Source organism: Octopus bimaculoides, chromosome 3, assembly GCF_046866305.1.
Source record: "Octopus bimaculoides isolate indiv1 chromosome 3, ASM4686630v1, whole genome shotgun sequence".
In the NCBI taxonomy this organism is placed as follows: Eukaryota; Metazoa; Mollusca; class Cephalopoda; order Octopoda; family Octopodidae; genus Octopus; species Octopus bimaculoides.
The window spans coordinates 33,432,851-33,449,683 of NC_142930.1; the positions used below are offsets into that span (position 1 = coordinate 33,432,851).

The 16,833-nt window shown below is 36.1% G+C and overlaps 1 protein-coding gene across 1 annotated transcript in view; it reads right to left on the reverse strand.

Moving 5' to 3' along the window:
- The window catches only part of LOC106871998 (ganglioside-induced differentiation-associated protein 2), a 48,431-nt gene extending 33,226 nt beyond the window's left edge, over nucleotides 1–15,205 (reverse strand). Inside the window, exons 1-3 of the mRNA XM_089348780.1 lie at nucleotides 14,575–15,205; nucleotides 1,851–1,993; nucleotides 48–201 (exon numbers count right to left, since the gene is read on the reverse strand). Of these exons, the coding sequence (XP_089204906.1) occupies nucleotides 48–201; nucleotides 1,851–1,993; nucleotides 14,575–14,732 (455 nt within the window). The 5' untranslated portion in view covers nucleotides 14,733–15,205. The remainder of the gene's footprint in view (nucleotides 1–47; nucleotides 202–1,850; nucleotides 1,994–14,574) is intronic.
- Between the last annotated feature and the right edge of the window lie 1,628 nt (nucleotides 15,206–16,833).

A 16,833-nucleotide genomic window follows, 5' to 3' on the forward strand; every position in this document is an offset into this window, starting at 1 on the left:
GAGCAGTATAAAGTGAAGTGTAACTGACGTGTTTCACTGATACTTACAAAGCAACTTGAAGTACATTCCGGTAAGAGTTATACAGAGCGCTTTCAGCGGCAGTGGTATATTTGACATTATAGCGTGGGCCAACAGTATGTATGACATACCGTGACAATAACTTATGTCCTTTTGACAGACGTGCCTCACCAGTTTTGAAACCTGAAAACAGAAATCATTATTATTAAAGTTTAGTATTATAACAAAAACAAAAAACAAAACAAAAACAACAATAATAATAATTTCTTCTACTACTAAAGACATAAGGTCTGAGACTTTTGGGGAGAGGGAACTAGTCGATTATATTGACCCCAGTGTGTAACTGGTACTTAGTTCATTGACCCCTGAAAGGATGAAGGGCAAAGTTAACCTTGGCAGAATTTGAACTCAGAACGTAAAGACAGATGAAATGCTTATTTCTTTACTGCCCACAAGGGCGCTAAACATAGAGGGGACACACGGATTAAGTCGATTAAGGACAGACAAACGGATTAAGTCGATTACATCGACTCCAGTGCGTAACTGGTACTTATTTAATCGACCCCAAAAGGATGAAAGGCAAAGTCGACCTCGGCGGAATTTGAACTCAGAACGTAGCGGCAGACGAAATACCGCTAAGCATTTCGCCCGGCGTGCTAACGTTTCTTCCAGCTTACTACCTTAATAATAATCCTTTCTACTATAAACAGTAATTTTTGTATAATCATGTATTGTTAATATAACAATACATAAAGACGGGCCAGAGTTGAAGTGCTCAGCATGAGCTAGAATTCATCTTATAGTAAAAATGGATACATAAGGGTGGAAAATCACAGGAACAATACCATATGTCCAATGCAAGATACATGTAAATTTATAACTTCATCATACCGTATATATTTACCCATTATATGTTATATCATAATGTATGTTTACACATCGTAATGTTTTAACTTTAATTTGTCATATTTTTATACAACTTAGAAATCATGCATATTTATAAATATTCTTTTAATAAATATTTTGAACATTCATGATATTTCTAAAGTTTTTATTGTTGTATTTGCTGGTCTGTTTACCGTACCCTTTAGACACTTTAGAGACTGAATACTATAAATTCATTTATTGATTCTTGAAGGAATTGAACACACATATTGTATCTTGCGTTGGACATATGGTATTGTTCCTGTGATTTTCCACCCTTATGTATCCTTTCTACTATAGACACAAAGCCTGAAATTTTTGCAGGGAGGGGACTAGTCAATTACATTGACCCCAGTGTTTCACTGGTACTTAATTTATCAAGCCCAAAAGGATGAAAGACAAAGTTGACCTTGGTGGAATTTGAACTCAGAGCGTAGCAATGGGTGAGATACTGCTAAGCGTTTCGTCCAGTGTGCTTATGATTCTGCCAGCTCACTGCCTTGTTAATAATAAGCATTTTGAAGCCATTTTCCTGTTAAAGCGGGAGTAATGGTAGTAATTTTGCTGGCCTCTAATGGGTTTTCTTATCATGGTTTCCTCCTTGTGGCAGTTTTATGGCTGGATGCTCTTGCTGTTGCTAACTCTTTTAATCTTCCCTTTGACATGCATTGGTTCACATATTAAGTGGATCAACCTGTAAAGGAGATGTTACAAGACATCATAGGAGTCTTGTGGGAGGTTGGACTCCCTGACGAAGCTGAGCACAAATGATGAGAGCACAGAGCAAAAAAGGAAATAAAAAAAGAGAAAAAGTGAAAAGAAGAAAAACAAGCAAAGTAGGAAAAGTAAAAAAAGACAAAGAGATGATTTGGAAAACAAAATAGTAAATATACTCAGCTGGCACTGACCTCGTATATTGGTATTGATATCAGTGAGCATATCTGGACCAGCTTCTTTGAGGAGGTGTGCTGTTAGAGCATACTTTTCACTAAAGTTCTCATTGGTAGGATGTACTACGGCATGAACATTCAACTGAAGCATGTCACCTTTCCTGAAAATATTATCAATGTAATTCCATAAACGCTTATTTCACAGTCAAATTATTGTTACTAAAGAAAATCATTAAGGTATAAACCCTTTAGCATTCAGATTACACTTTCAAATGTAACATTCATTCACATTGTTTTGAATTAATCATGCATAGTCCTGTAGCTTTGAGATTTTGATGATGTGATTGTTTAGTTTTAGAATGACATTGTAGAATGGATGTAAACAGCTGAATCTGGCTGGTTTGAACATATAACAGAATATCTGAGTTGGATATGGTTAGTTTAATGGTGAAGGCATTCTAATAAAAATGTAAAATACATTTGCAACCCAAGTACATGTGCTTAAAATCATCACCACTAGCAACAAATTCAAACTATTAAACCAGTTGTTGTGGTGAGAGTATGATACCCTCTGATGAAAATAGACAGGACCACTACATATAAGTACTAGAGGTCTGACATAGTTTGTAGTTTGGTCTTTGAAGTCCAGGTACAGTTTACAGTTGAAGTTAGTGTGTTGGAAATATTGATTGCTGGTTTGTTACATGCTTGATATTGCCACTGTTTCTATTTTGTATTGTTATAACACTGTTACAGCGTATTCTTTATCTACCATCAACAATATCAAGCATACTATGATATTGGAGGCTTAAGGGGATAACATCTGGCGACAAGGATTTTTCAAAGCTCACGTAGGTTATTTGGCAATTTGTGCATCATACAAATTGTTAAATTATGGAGAACCTATTAACTGCAGTAATACAGCTTTAAGAGGAGCAACAGGAACAATTACAGGCAAACTTGATTTCTGAATTCACTTATAATCTGGAGGAGGGTATTATGTTTCCTGTGTACTATAGAGTGTACGGGGAAATTTTTAACAAAGACTGCAAGTCATGGTTGGACGAGGAGAAAGTGAGGCTATTATAATGCAAGGTAGCTCTGGTTGAGCATGAATGCTACTGTAACTTTATATTGCCCAAAATGTCAAGTGAGATTTGTTTCCAAGAAACTACTGAATTACTCTCAAAGATCTTTTGTGACAAAAGTTTGTTATTTAACACTCGAATGGAATGTTGGAACTTAACAAAAAATGATGATGATGACTTTATTACATATACTGGAGTAGTCAACTATATGCGCGAAAACTTTAAACTTCAGGAACTCACCCAGCATATATTTAAATCCTTTATCTTTGTACAAGGACTTACTGAAGATAGAGAAATTTGGGCAAGGATTCTCTCAAAAATGGAGCAAGCAAACTAAGACTTAACCCTACAGACCAATACAGAAGAGTGTCAAACAATGATAAACCTGAAGCACGACGTGAAAAAAATTCAAGAGAAAGATTCCACAAAAATACAGATGTGTCAACCCAGAAAGTACAACCAAAAAAAAAAAAAAAAGAGTGCCAGGCCCCAATCCATGTTACAAATGTGGAGGCCTACACTCTAGGAAAGAGTGTCCATTTAAAAACCTAAAATGCTATAGTTATCAGAAACTTGGTCACAAAAGCTCACACTTGCAGGACAAGATTACGAGGGTCGAATGCAAAAGTTCTAAGGTGTTTTCAGCAGAAAGTTAACGAGACACAAAAACAAGAAAATTCGTACACGTAAAAATAAATGGTATGAATATCAAAATATTAAGCCAGGGAGAGAAAGATCAGGAATGAAGACAGAAACAGGTGTGCTACCGCAAAGAAAATACACAGTAGCCCAACCTGAGGGAAGTGCAGGAAGAGGAGAGAAAGTGGGAGACTGCAGGATGGAGATGGTGGCAAAATGCTGGGCATAACACAAGGAACAGGGATCAGAGTATAGGTGAGATGGTTGAGTAAAGGAAAAGAAAGATATAGATAGTGGCAAGTGCCAGGGCATACCCTTGAGGCTCAAATACCATAATATAAGTGACAGGATATTGTGAAGGGAGTGCAATTAAAGAGTGCAAGCAAGTGGCGAAAGACCTGGGGATATATAGAGTTGGAGGGGCTACTGGATATGATACAGAGGAACAGGGGTGTGAGGACAGGATTAGGGAGTGAGAGCTAGGCATAGTGAATGAAGGAGGAAATGCGAGAGAGAGATGTAGATTAGTTTGTTGGGGTAGGGTGAGGGAAAAGTTTTCTTGTTAGATGGCAATAATAACGTGAGACAAAGCATGTGGGTAGAACGCACAGGTTGGGGGCAAGCTGAGAGCAATGATACAGTGGCACTGGGCCAAGAGGACAAGATTGGGGAGTGGGAGGTAATCATAGTACATGAAGCGGAAATGTGAGGAAGAGAAAAGATGTAGAGATGTAGTTTACTAAATTACAATTTCAAAATGCAGTATATTCCATCAAAAAAAATTGGTTATGTGAACTATCTATCAAGACTAATTCCCCAAAATACAGAACCACCAGAAGATACTGTGATAGCCGCACTGCAGGCAGAAAATGAAATAAAAAGTATTAAGATTACTGTTATCCAAGAACTGCCAGTGACCGACCACACAGAATATAAGAATGAAATCTGTAAGCAATGAGTATATTACAAAAATGAAAGAAGCTTTAAAAAATAAGCAGAACAAAAATACAAATTTGAGTAGTTTCTCAATATGCAACAATATTCTGATTCTGCACAAAGGGTTGTAGTGGTTGACAAAGTAGATATAATAATTGAGTATCATACAAACAAAATTCATTCTTTAACCCATAAAAAGCAGGAATTTGCACTTACATAGCATGAACAACTGAGCACATTTTATGAAAATGAGACAACAATGCATGCATAAAAAACAAAAAATAGTTAAAACATCTTCTTAGTAAATAATGGTGGCAAGTTTTATATCATCTGAAAAGTTATTAGTTGAACTATTAGCTCTCTTGCAATCTGGGGGATATCGGAACGTTTGAGTGACATTAGACCCCAACAAATGCCTATAAATTAAATGCATCTATCTAGGCCACGATTATGGCCTGTCGACTTATACCTGACGGCCACGATCATGGCCTGTTGTGCTTTATGTGTTAATAAAATCCAAAGTCAGAAAGGAGAAAGTAGAATGCTAGAATTAGGGTATTATTACTTCAGGCAAAACTATCACTTATCATACTAGAGACATTTCCAGTCAGACACTTGAGCAATGCTTGAGGGTAGACAAAATTAAACTGAGCTTTAGAAGATAGTAATTAAATGTAGATTAGCAACTCTGAATTAAACAGGATGTTGATAGACAACTGATATACACATGATAATATATTTATAAAGCTTAGTCATTAGCTGAAAGATTGGTGGTATCTTTAGTCAGCCTTCTGAAGAGATCGTGATCAAATATACAGGACTGCAATAATTTCAGCTATTACTTTCTCATAATCATATGTCATAACCATAAGATATTAAGAGGAAGGAGAGAACTATAAGCTACTTCATTTTCAGCCTGCAGCTATTAAACTATGCACAGACAACCTGCAATATTCGGGCTGCATGTATCTATGATTTTTTGGTACAACATGTGTAATGTCTTGTTTATATAAATGTTAATTTTTGACTAAAATTTTGTACGGTAATTTGTAGGCTTGGCTCTTAATTTGATCAATGTTATTTCTTTCATTTACTAAGGTTTTCTCATGATCACGTCTTTATGATTTACTGAATGTAATATGTGATGCACTTTTCTATTATAAACAATTTTATGTTAAATTATTCTTTTAGTACTGTTAGTAATAAATTGTCTAGGTTTGTGTTAAACTAATAATGACGATGTTAATGTTAAATTAATAATTTTGATGATGACGAGAAAACCAAAAAGTGAGTCAGATGTAGTTATATTTAAAACTGAAATATTTACACCACTACCATCTGAAACTAGGTGACAAAAGCTAAATGGAGAAAGGTGGGGAGAAAAAGGTATTTGGATATAATGACAAGTTCTATTCAGAAAGTGAGAATGGATGCATCATGTGCTTTGGCTGTGTGTGTATGTGAGTGCATGCATGCAATTGTGTGTCATCATTTTATGTCAGCTTTCCCAGCTGTCATAAGCTGGACGGTCACCATGGTCCCATGTCAGCTTTTATTTGGAGTTACAGCACCACTAGACATGGCATGGGACCATGTCTTGCTTGTATGTTTATTTTAGCATGGTTTCTGTGGCTGGATGCCCTTCTCAACACCAAGCACTAGTAAGGTTACCATGTACTCTACAAGAGAGGAGTCTGTCCCAATCAGAATAATGTAGCCAACATAGAGGGTAGAAGAGAGGGCAACTGTAAAGAATGAACTAGGGTTTGTGGGTGAAGGAGAGAGAGAGTATGGAGGTGGAACCAGAATGGTTAGAATGATGGTGTGGAAGAGAAGACAGAAATAGAAGGGACAGTGCTAGAGCAATGAAAAGGCAGTAAGGGCAGAGTGTGTGTGTATGTGTGTGAGAGAGAGAGGGAGAGAGAGAGAGAGGGAGAGAGAGGGAGAGGGAGAGAGAGAGGGAGAGAGAGAGGGAGAGAGAGGGAGGGAGAGAGAGAGTGTGTGTGTGTGTGTGTGTGTAATGACACAGGGTAACAGGAGGCATAATGGCAGTCACAACAGTGTAAGAGAAAAGGGTGAAATGAGAGGCAGCATGTGAGAAATAGTAAAGGGTTATGGGAAAGAGACACTAATGGCAACTACATATTTGCAGTTAAGAGAAAGATGACTGATGTTTATTTATATAGGAGACTATTTCTCAGTACATTCTTATTCTCTCTTATTGTAGACAGGTCAATAGTTATAACTATTTATATGTATACAAATAATTATGATGACAAAATGAAAGAAAAGAGATTTAAGTCCACTCAAATATTCTAAGATACAACTGTTCAAGTGATAGATTCAATTATTTTATAATTGAGTGGCTGTGTGGTAAGTAGCTTGCTTACCAACCACATGGTTCTGGGTTCAGTCCCACTGCGTGGCACCTTTGGCAAGTGTCTTCTACTATAGCCTCGGTCCGACCAAAGCCTTGTGAGTGGATTTGGTAGACGGAAACTGAAAGAAGCCCGTCGTATATATGTATATATATATATGTATGTGTGTCTGTGTTTGTCCCCCCAGCTTCGCTTGATGACCGATGCTGGTGTGTTTGCATCCCTGTAACTTGGCGGTTCGGCAAAAAGAGACCGATAGAATAAGTACTAGGCTTACAAAGAATAAGTCCTGGGGTCGAGTTGCTCGACTAAAGGCGGTGCTCCAGCATGGCCACAGTCAAATGACTGAAACCAGTAAAAGAGTAAAGAGTGAAGATGGTATAAAATTGAGGTTTTAAACTAAAACTAGAAATGCAAAACATCACTGATAAGTTTGAAACCAAACAATGCCCAGTTGGAGCAGCTGTCAAAAGTGAACAACTGAAGAGCAGCATTCTCACCTATATATATTCTTTTATTCTTTTATTTATTTCAGTTATTTAACTGCGGCCATGCTGGAGCACTGCCTTTAGTTGAACAAATCAACTCCAGGACTTATTCATTGTAAACCAAGTACTTATTCTATTGGTCTCTTTTGTGGAACTGCTAAGTTAGTGACGTAAACATATCAACATCGGTTGTCAAGCGATGGTGGAGAGACAAACACAGACACACACACACACACACATATATATAGATACATATACAACGAGCTTCTTTCAGTTTCCGTCTTCCAAATCCACTTACAAGGCTTTGGTCGGCCCGAGGCTATAGTAGAAGACACTTGCCTAAGATGCCAAGCAGTAGGACTGAACCCGGAGCCATGTGGTTGGTAAGCAAGCTACTTACCACACAGCCACTCCTATATATAGGACTTTCTTATACTCATTTTCTGTACTAGCTTGAAGGACGGATGGAATTTTAAAACATGGAAATCTTTCCTGCCAATAAATTTTTTACTGTTAAGTAGAAAGTGGAATCTTTTGCAAGTCAAACATACTGAGGCAAGCAGACTTAGGTGCCATATTCGATAACAGTGCTTAGATTTAAATTCATGTGGTCAGTGACATTCTTGTGCCTGTAATATATATTTCTTAGGTACAAAACCTCCTCACATGCATAGCTAATTGAATAGATTTCATCTTGAATGATGACAGTCAACATTGACGCCAAGTTGGATTTCAATTCAGAATGTTGAGAAATGGAGTTATAAAGATATTATCTTGGCTTTTTTTTCTTTTTTGGCAGTCCAACACCTTATCAGTTTATTCTTTTAGTCTCTATTTCAGCCAATGCTCAGTGGCCATATGGGGCACTACCCTCAAGGGTTTAAGATGATCATTTTGACTCCATTACTTATTTCTTATTTTATTGGATGATCAAGAAGCATTTTTTGACACATCACTTGTTACACAGGTGAATATAAACACACTTAAACACACGATCCTGCAAAGTTACTGTCTACCAAATTCAATTCACAAAATATAGGTCAATCTGGATTAAAAAATAAAATATAAATATCCAACTAAAAGCAAAACGAAAAAGTTATCCTCTTTACACAGAAGTTGCTTTACATTAAAATAAATTCTTAATATATATATATATATATATATATATATATATATATATATATATATATACACACATACATACATACATACATACACACACACACACACTTGCATCGACAAAAGCTATGTGAGGGGTACATCAAAAAAAGATAATGAATTACAAAAACACTAATAATTTATCAAAAATGAATCTGTTTTTCAAAATATTCTATTCCTATAACCATATCCTAATAATAAATATTTCTAAATTAAGTACAAGGCTGGCAGAACATAAACCTGGAAGAAATGCACCTAAGCATTTTGTCCACTGTGTTAATGATTCTGCCAGCTCACCGCCTTAATATTAATAATCCTTTCTACTATAGGCAGAAAGTCTGAAATTGAGGGAAGGGGATAGTTGATTACATTGACCCCAGTCTTCGACTGGTACTTTTTTCATCAACCCTAAAAGGATAAAAGGCAAAGTTCACTTCAGAGGAATTTGAACTCAGAATGTAGCAATGGATGACATGCTGCTAAGCACTTCGTCTGGCATGCTAACAAATAATAATAATGATAATAATAATAATAATAATAATGATAATAATATCGTGGTATAAAAGATGGGCTACAGAAAATATTCAGTTCAATACCACAGATTTACTTGTCAGTTGCTTGACTTTAACCAGTTGAGCATGTCCCTTAGTGGCTGACAATATGTCTATCTCTGATCATGAGCAGTAGTGGAGGGAGTATCATAGCCATGTGTTGAGAGGAATTCATTGGAGTTTGAATAATTCACCTCTGGAATCATGGGTGTTTTGTTCATCATCCTTAAACAAACCTTATACAGGGACCTTTTGAGTGGGATGGACTATTTGACCTGTAGAAAATTCTGACTGGGTCCCACCTGCAAGGTCATGCACTGTTTATCTTGATATGAGATCACCATGTCATGCACATATGGTTGTGATGCATGTGCCTGACATTATAAACTGGACATTGTAGTGGTGAATGAAAAAGAAAGCACACACATAATGATTGACATAGCATTTCCCAGTGACAAGAGGATCAAAGAGAAAGAAGAAGAGAAACTGAACAACTATGATAATTCAAAGTGGGAAAAAAACGAAGGTTGTGGTCAATGGGGAGAGAAGACATGATACCAATAGTAACTGGTGCACTTGGAAGTATCAGCACTCAACAACCAACATGGCTGAAAAAGATTTGTGCAAGTGTGAGGGTAGAACACCTACAATTCTTTGCAGGGTTCTTGAAGCATGACAAATAAACTTAGTCTGCTGGCTCTGGACAGCTGATACTTTCCATCATACCCAGCAAAATAAGCTGAGAGGTTTCATCAAGTAATAACAATAACAATTATCTTATCTGCCATGAAGCAACATTGAAACATGACTAAAACAACATTGTAATAAAAATGTTTAGCCTGTCACTCATAAAAGCACTGTTTTATATGTACAGGCTATGTTTGGCGCATGACTTCAGAAGATTTAGAATATTTAGTTGGTTGCTATAGACTTCTTTATAAAAGAAACTTGCGAGATGAGTATATTAAGCTTTAAAATAAATTTCCCTTTTGTTTCATTTAACTTTGATAACAAAAATAGAAAAATAAAGTTTTCCAGTCAATGACTGAAAAACAATGGAGTAAAAAAAAAAAATGAATAAAATAGCAATAAAATAGGAAAAATAAAAGAGTAAAATGAAAAAAAGCTATAAACATTTTTATCATCTCCAATTTTAGCACAAAGCCACATATTTTTAAAGACAGTCATAGTCACAATTCAACCTATACTTGACTGGTATTGCAATTTCAATAAGCTTCAAAAAAATGAAAGACAAAGTTAACATCAATGGGATTTGATCTCAAAATGTAGAGGGATGTAAGTAAATACTGTAAGTTATTCAGGACATGGCTACCATAGCTCCAGTGATTCTACCATTGACTGTCCTAATAATAATTCCTAACATTAACACAAGACCACAAATGTTGCTAATTAAATCAGTATCTGTATCTGACTGGTACTTTTTTTTTTTTTTGCTGCACTTTACTCAGAAAGTAAAGGGACATTAGTAAATACCACACACCAGTTTATCTAATGCCCTACAATTTTCTCATTTGCCACCATCACTGTTGTTTGATGTCCATTTCCCATGCTAGCATAGGTTGGACGATTTGACAGGAGCTGACAAGACGGAGGCTGCACCAAGCAACAATGTCTTCTTTAGCATGGTTTCTACAGGTCAAAGCCCTTCCTAATGTCTATCATTCAAAAAGTGTACTAGGTGTTTTTCACATGGCACCGGCATAAGTGAGGTCCTCAAGTAATTTGCAAAATAAGACCTCTCAACTGAAGTGGAAATGCAGTACTGATGGAAGTGGCTTTATGCCAAATGATGAGAGGTTAAAGTATGTTAGAGAGACAGAAACAGGTGTCTTGCTGTAGAGGTGATACATGGGTACTCTGGTTGGAAAAAGAGAGATGATGGTAAAAGGGTGTCAAAGCATACCCTCAAGTTACAAGAAAGGTGAGACTAAAAGTAGTTGAGAAGACTGGATGGGGTGAACTGGCAGATTAAGTTCTAACAAAGACACAAAGATTTGAAGTCAGAAAGCAAAGAACTTAAAATTTTGGCAAAATGTTCTAAGAATTTTACCAAGCTATTGCTCTTATTTCTAATTTAGGTTTAAGGCCAGAAATTTTGAGAGGAGAGGGTTAGTTCTTTATATTAACCTCAGCACTTTACTAGTACTGTATTTTATCAACCCCCAAAAGATGAGAAACGAAGGTTGATCTTGATACGATTTGAACTCAGAATGTAAAGGTCCAGTACAAATACTGCAAGGCATTTTGTCTAATGCTCAAATGATTCTAGTTTCTTTTCAGCCAAAGTAAAAGTAACCTGTCAAGGAAGTCGGACACTTCGAGCAAATCCAATAAATGTTTTGCTTTAATTACACAAAGGAGATGTGGATTCCACAAACCACATCAAAGGCAGCATGTCCAGAGGAACAGTAACTCAGAATAAAAATTGACACTAAGTAGAGGGCAGTCAGTTCTAGTGGTATGGTGAAATACACCCAATCCATGCTATAAAGTGGTTTTTATCTATTATTATGTGTATCCAATGATGAAGGAACATGGCAATTAGTGTACTTGAAAAGATACATCAAGCTAAGTGTAAAATCGCTGTCTTCCATGCATACATACTTGTCCTTTCAGGTGCCAGTGCCACATAAAAAGCACCCAGCACACTCTTAAGTGGTTGGCGTTAAGAAGCGCATCCAGCTGTAGAAACCATGCCACAACAGACAATTGGAGTCTGGACAGCTCCCAGCTGACCAGCCCCATGTCAAACCATCCAGCCCATGCCAGCATGGAAAAGGGTGTTAAACGACGATGATGATGATGCAGTGCTGATAAAGACCTGTCCAACTCATTCCAGCATGAAAAACAGAAACTGATGTAAATTATAATGATGATGATGATGGATAGCATTATATTAACAATAACTTCTAACGTTAGCACAATTCGACACCTTCTGGGATTGAGAAGAGTTGATTAAATCAAGACCAGAAGTAGGCTAGTATTTTATTGATGTTAGAAAGATGAAAGATAAATTTGATTCCTGTGTGATTTCATATCAGAACCTAAAGGAACATAAATACTATAAAGATTTATCTATGGCTCTACCAGTTCTGCTATCTAATAGCCTTACTTCAATAAGGATGTTTTTAATTAAGTGCAAGGCCATAGATCTTACAGGAAGTAACAGTCAATAATATCACTCCCAGTATCTGATTGTTACATCACACATCTCAGCAGTCATTATGTACTTTGAAACATCATCATTCAAATGAAGTGGATTTTCTACAGCCAGACAACCTTCCTATCACCAACTCTCATCCGTTTCCAAGCAAAGTGATATTTCCCCAAGACCAGCCATGTTTACATGGAAGCCTGGAAATGAAGAACATTGCTTGCATGACAGTGACACTTGTTAACAACTACCAAGACTAGAAGACAGTAATGCACACACACGAGGGCGGAAAGCTGCCAGAATCATTAGCATGCCAGGCGAAATGCTTAGCGGTATTTCATCTGCTGTTACGTTCTGAATCCAAATTCTGCCAAGGTCGACTTTGCCTTTCATCCTTTCAGTGTCAATTAAATAACTACCAGTTACACACTGGGGTTAATGTAATCGACTTAACCCATTTGTCTTTGTTTGTCCCCTCTATGTTTAGCCCCCCTGTGGGCAATAAAGAAATAAATAATGCACACACACACACACACACACACATTCATATGAATCATCATCATCATTGTTTAACGTCCGCTTTCCGTGCTAGCATGGGTTGAACGATTTGACTGAGGACTGGTGAACCAGATGGCTACACCAAGCTCCAATCTGATTTGGCAGAGTTTCTACAGCTGGATGCTCTTCCTAACGTCAACCACTCAGAGTGTAGTGGGTGCTTTTGACCGGCTTCTTTCAATTTCTGTCTACCAAATCCACTCACAAGGCTTTGGTCAACTTGGTGTTATAGTAGAAGACTCTTACCCAAGGTTGCCATGTAGTGGGACTGAACCCAAAACCATATGGTTGGAAAGCAAACCCCTTGCCATATAGCCACGCCTGAACAAAATATAACATGCAATGAAGTCTAAGAGCTTCAAAATACATGAAGCACACTTCAAATATCAATATAACATTGGAGCCAATGCAGGACCTTGGGTATGTCCCTCCACATCCCATACAACTAACATTAATGGCTCTGAAGTTCCATAAGTAGAATATTCATAGTTGGGTGGTAGCAATTCAAGTAAAGAACCTGGTTTACAATACTTGGAGAACATCATCTACTCCTACAAACTGGACAGCTGTCACCCAGCACAACTCCTGCCAGACCATTATACAAAACATGAAGGATGCTGCCATGCATTGTACAGTCTGCAACCCAACTACCTCTTAAACTGCAGCTGACCATTTTGGTTAAGAAGATTTCTACCAATTCTGTGGACTCCTCTCTACTTTTCAAACAAGGTGCTTCTGGAAGCACTTATCCAGCAAGAAAAGCCTCCACATTTGATGTCCATCAGTCATCTGACTCAGTACACTAGGTAAATCTCCTCAAAAACTAGCTATTGCTACTTTGCTAGATTCACATTCCATGTACAAAAGTACCGCAGCCTTGATAACCCTTTCCTTGTAAAAATGCAATTATCTTGATCTGCAATGTTCTGAATGCATTTTATTTTATTAATTTTTGTGAACATGTACATAGTATATATTCACACCCATCTTACATCGAAGATGGTAATACAAAATCAATCACATTTCTAGCGAGTATGTGTAATAATTATAACGTGTCATCCCTGCTATCCGATAGACATAGAAAGTATAAACATTTTGCATTTAAGTGCTATCACTTCTAAATCAGTTCATACACCAACCAGCTGTACACAATGTTTTGACAGAGAGAGAATACATCTGGCTCATTGCACAATAACATTACTTTCATATTCCCATTTGAAGAATTTATAAACAATTGGATTGGCAGTACCATTAGAGTCTGCAGTATTTCCTTACGGTCCATTATGTTCTGAGTTCAAACCTTGCCAAAATCAAGTTTACCTATCATTCTTCCAAGGGTACATAAAATAAAGTATCAGTGAAGTACTAGGGTCAATTAAATACGCCTATAAAGCATTCTAGATCTTAATAGAGCTGTAATACAAGAATATGACTATAATCATCTGGTCTCTACGAGATTTCAATTTGTTCGATAAAACCTTTAATAGCTATGCAGAAATTCTATAAAAACTCTCTTTATACAAAATATTGCGTAAAAGCTGTTTCTTATTCAGTCAGGTTTTTTTTTATATCCTTACTCTAAAGACATGTATTAAATATTACTATATAGTATTTAGAAAAATAACATTACAAACTGTAGATACCTTTTTAAAATTTAAAATTTAGAAGTAATAACATTTTGGGTATTTATATATATATATATATATATATATATATATATATATATAACCATAACTTTACAGTTGATTTTAAAAAGACCTTATCAACTCACCAGAGGATAAGTTTTGCGTTTAAGTCATTCCGACAGGGAAAATGGGATTTATTTACATCTTCTGGCTTTTCTTCATCGTCAGTCAGGAGCTGGGTGAAATTCCACCTGGTTAAGTCTGCAATGTCAACAACATCCTTTTTCTGTCCAAGGGGTTCCATAATTGACAAAACTAATTTGAACAAGTTTTCCTTTTGACAGGTTTTTTTTTGACAAAATGGGTAACTTTCGATGCCGTCAATGCATGAAACTTGAACCACTTCTAATTTAAACAATAAAAAACGAAGTCATGAATGGATAGTTTCATAAGAATAATTGAAGATACTAAATTAGAAATTTAAAAAAGTAAGTAAATAATAAAGGTATTAATGTAACTACAGAGAATAAACAAGATAGTTGAGATTTATCGGCATCAAGTTATTTTACTTAGTATATTTAGAAATTAAACTACAATATACATCCATATGCGACCATTTTTGTTGCAGAATAGAATGGCTAATAAATCTTTTGTCTTATTAAAATGATTTTGGGGAATAAGTAAATAGTAGGGTGCGAAAGACGTGCTACTAAAGGTTGTAAATGAAGCAACCCAAATTAAATATTTTAAGTCCACACCGCCATGTTTACCTCATGTGACTAATTGAACCTCCTTTAGCGTCAAATTTCCGTGTTTACGGTATTTTAAAAATTATTATTCTGCATAAAGCACTGTGATTATCGATAAATCAACATATCAAATATTTTATTATTACAAATTCTATAGCTGAGCATTTATTATTACACAAGAAATTCTTTCTCAATACGCTTTACATTTGTCTATTTTTTTTCAACGTTTTAAGTGGCCACGCCTCTGTAGTTTCTTTGAGAAAATGTTCGGAGCGGTAAAGAATTCCGATATGAATGTCTTAAAGCATGCAATTGCTACAACGGCAAATCATGGAAGTTGAGATATTCGTTTCTATATAATGCATGTGTTGGTTACAAATCTAATTAAAATCTAGTTTTACGTTATTGTATCAGTGGCTTTTGCATAGAATGAATATCCGCACATGCATAGGCATATGTATAGTTTGGTGCCCCAAACATTCATAAGGTATAACTACAGTTTAATGTCCTTAGGGTAATACTGTTATTAATGTAGGGAGGGAAAATATCTGAAACTTCATCTAAAAGATTTTCTTTTCCTAAATTTTATCAACAAGATCGATATCTACACCCTCCTAAATGTATCTCTCAAAATTTTGTTGAAAGATACTCTTTCAAAAGAGGTATAAAATCGGGGGCAAGTGTTTTCTATTATAGCTCTAGGCCTACCAAAGCCTTGTAAGTACTTGTATCGATTTGTTCGGATAAAATTCTTCCAGCTAATGTCCCAGCATATGCTATTCCAACTGTAAAGCGGTTGGAAGGGAATCCATCCAAGGAAGCAGCTGACATCAAAGAAGTGCTGAATATTGATACTACTGCACCTGTTGTGCATTCCTTGACTGATGGAAAAATGGCTGAAATGATTTTAAATAAAGATCAACATGGAGATAGTAGTGATGAAAACAATGACATTGTGAACACAAGTGAAAGTGAGCGATCAGTTAATTGCTGGCATGGAATAACATGCATCTGTCAGTGAGCATGAGATTATGGTAGTTTACCCAATTAAAAAGAGACTGCTATGACAGAAATCTATGTTAATGAGGCAGGTGATAGAGGAAAAAACTCAAAAAAGCTATCCCTTGTTGTGCTGCTCATTTGGGAATCATGTTTCTGCTCTTATCATCTTCATCAGATGTTCAACACCAAATCTGAAGGTGATAGTCACTATGACAATGAAGATGACATTGATGTACTTTCTTCTCCAGAATCTCCATGTTAGGTTAATGTGCCTTTACTACAAGTTTATGTAAATGTGTTTAGCTTACTTTAAGCTTGCTTATGCTTCAGGTTTTACTGAATGTTTTACTCAGGAATAAAAAAGTATGCTTGTAATTTTATGGTTTACCTCAGGTGTGGGCAACCTACAGCACGTGTGCCATGTGTGGCACGTGGACCAATTCACAATGGCATGCCTCTTGGCAAAAATTAAACATAAATTTTTATTTATAACTATATTTCAGGAAGCGACATCATAATAATTAAATTACACTGTTACATGTCTTTTGTTATGATCCATCTATTCTAACTTAAACTATCTGAAGTTAGCTGTATTTGATAGTATTACATTTCCTTAAAAATATAGTAATACTGAACACAAATAATTTTAACAAT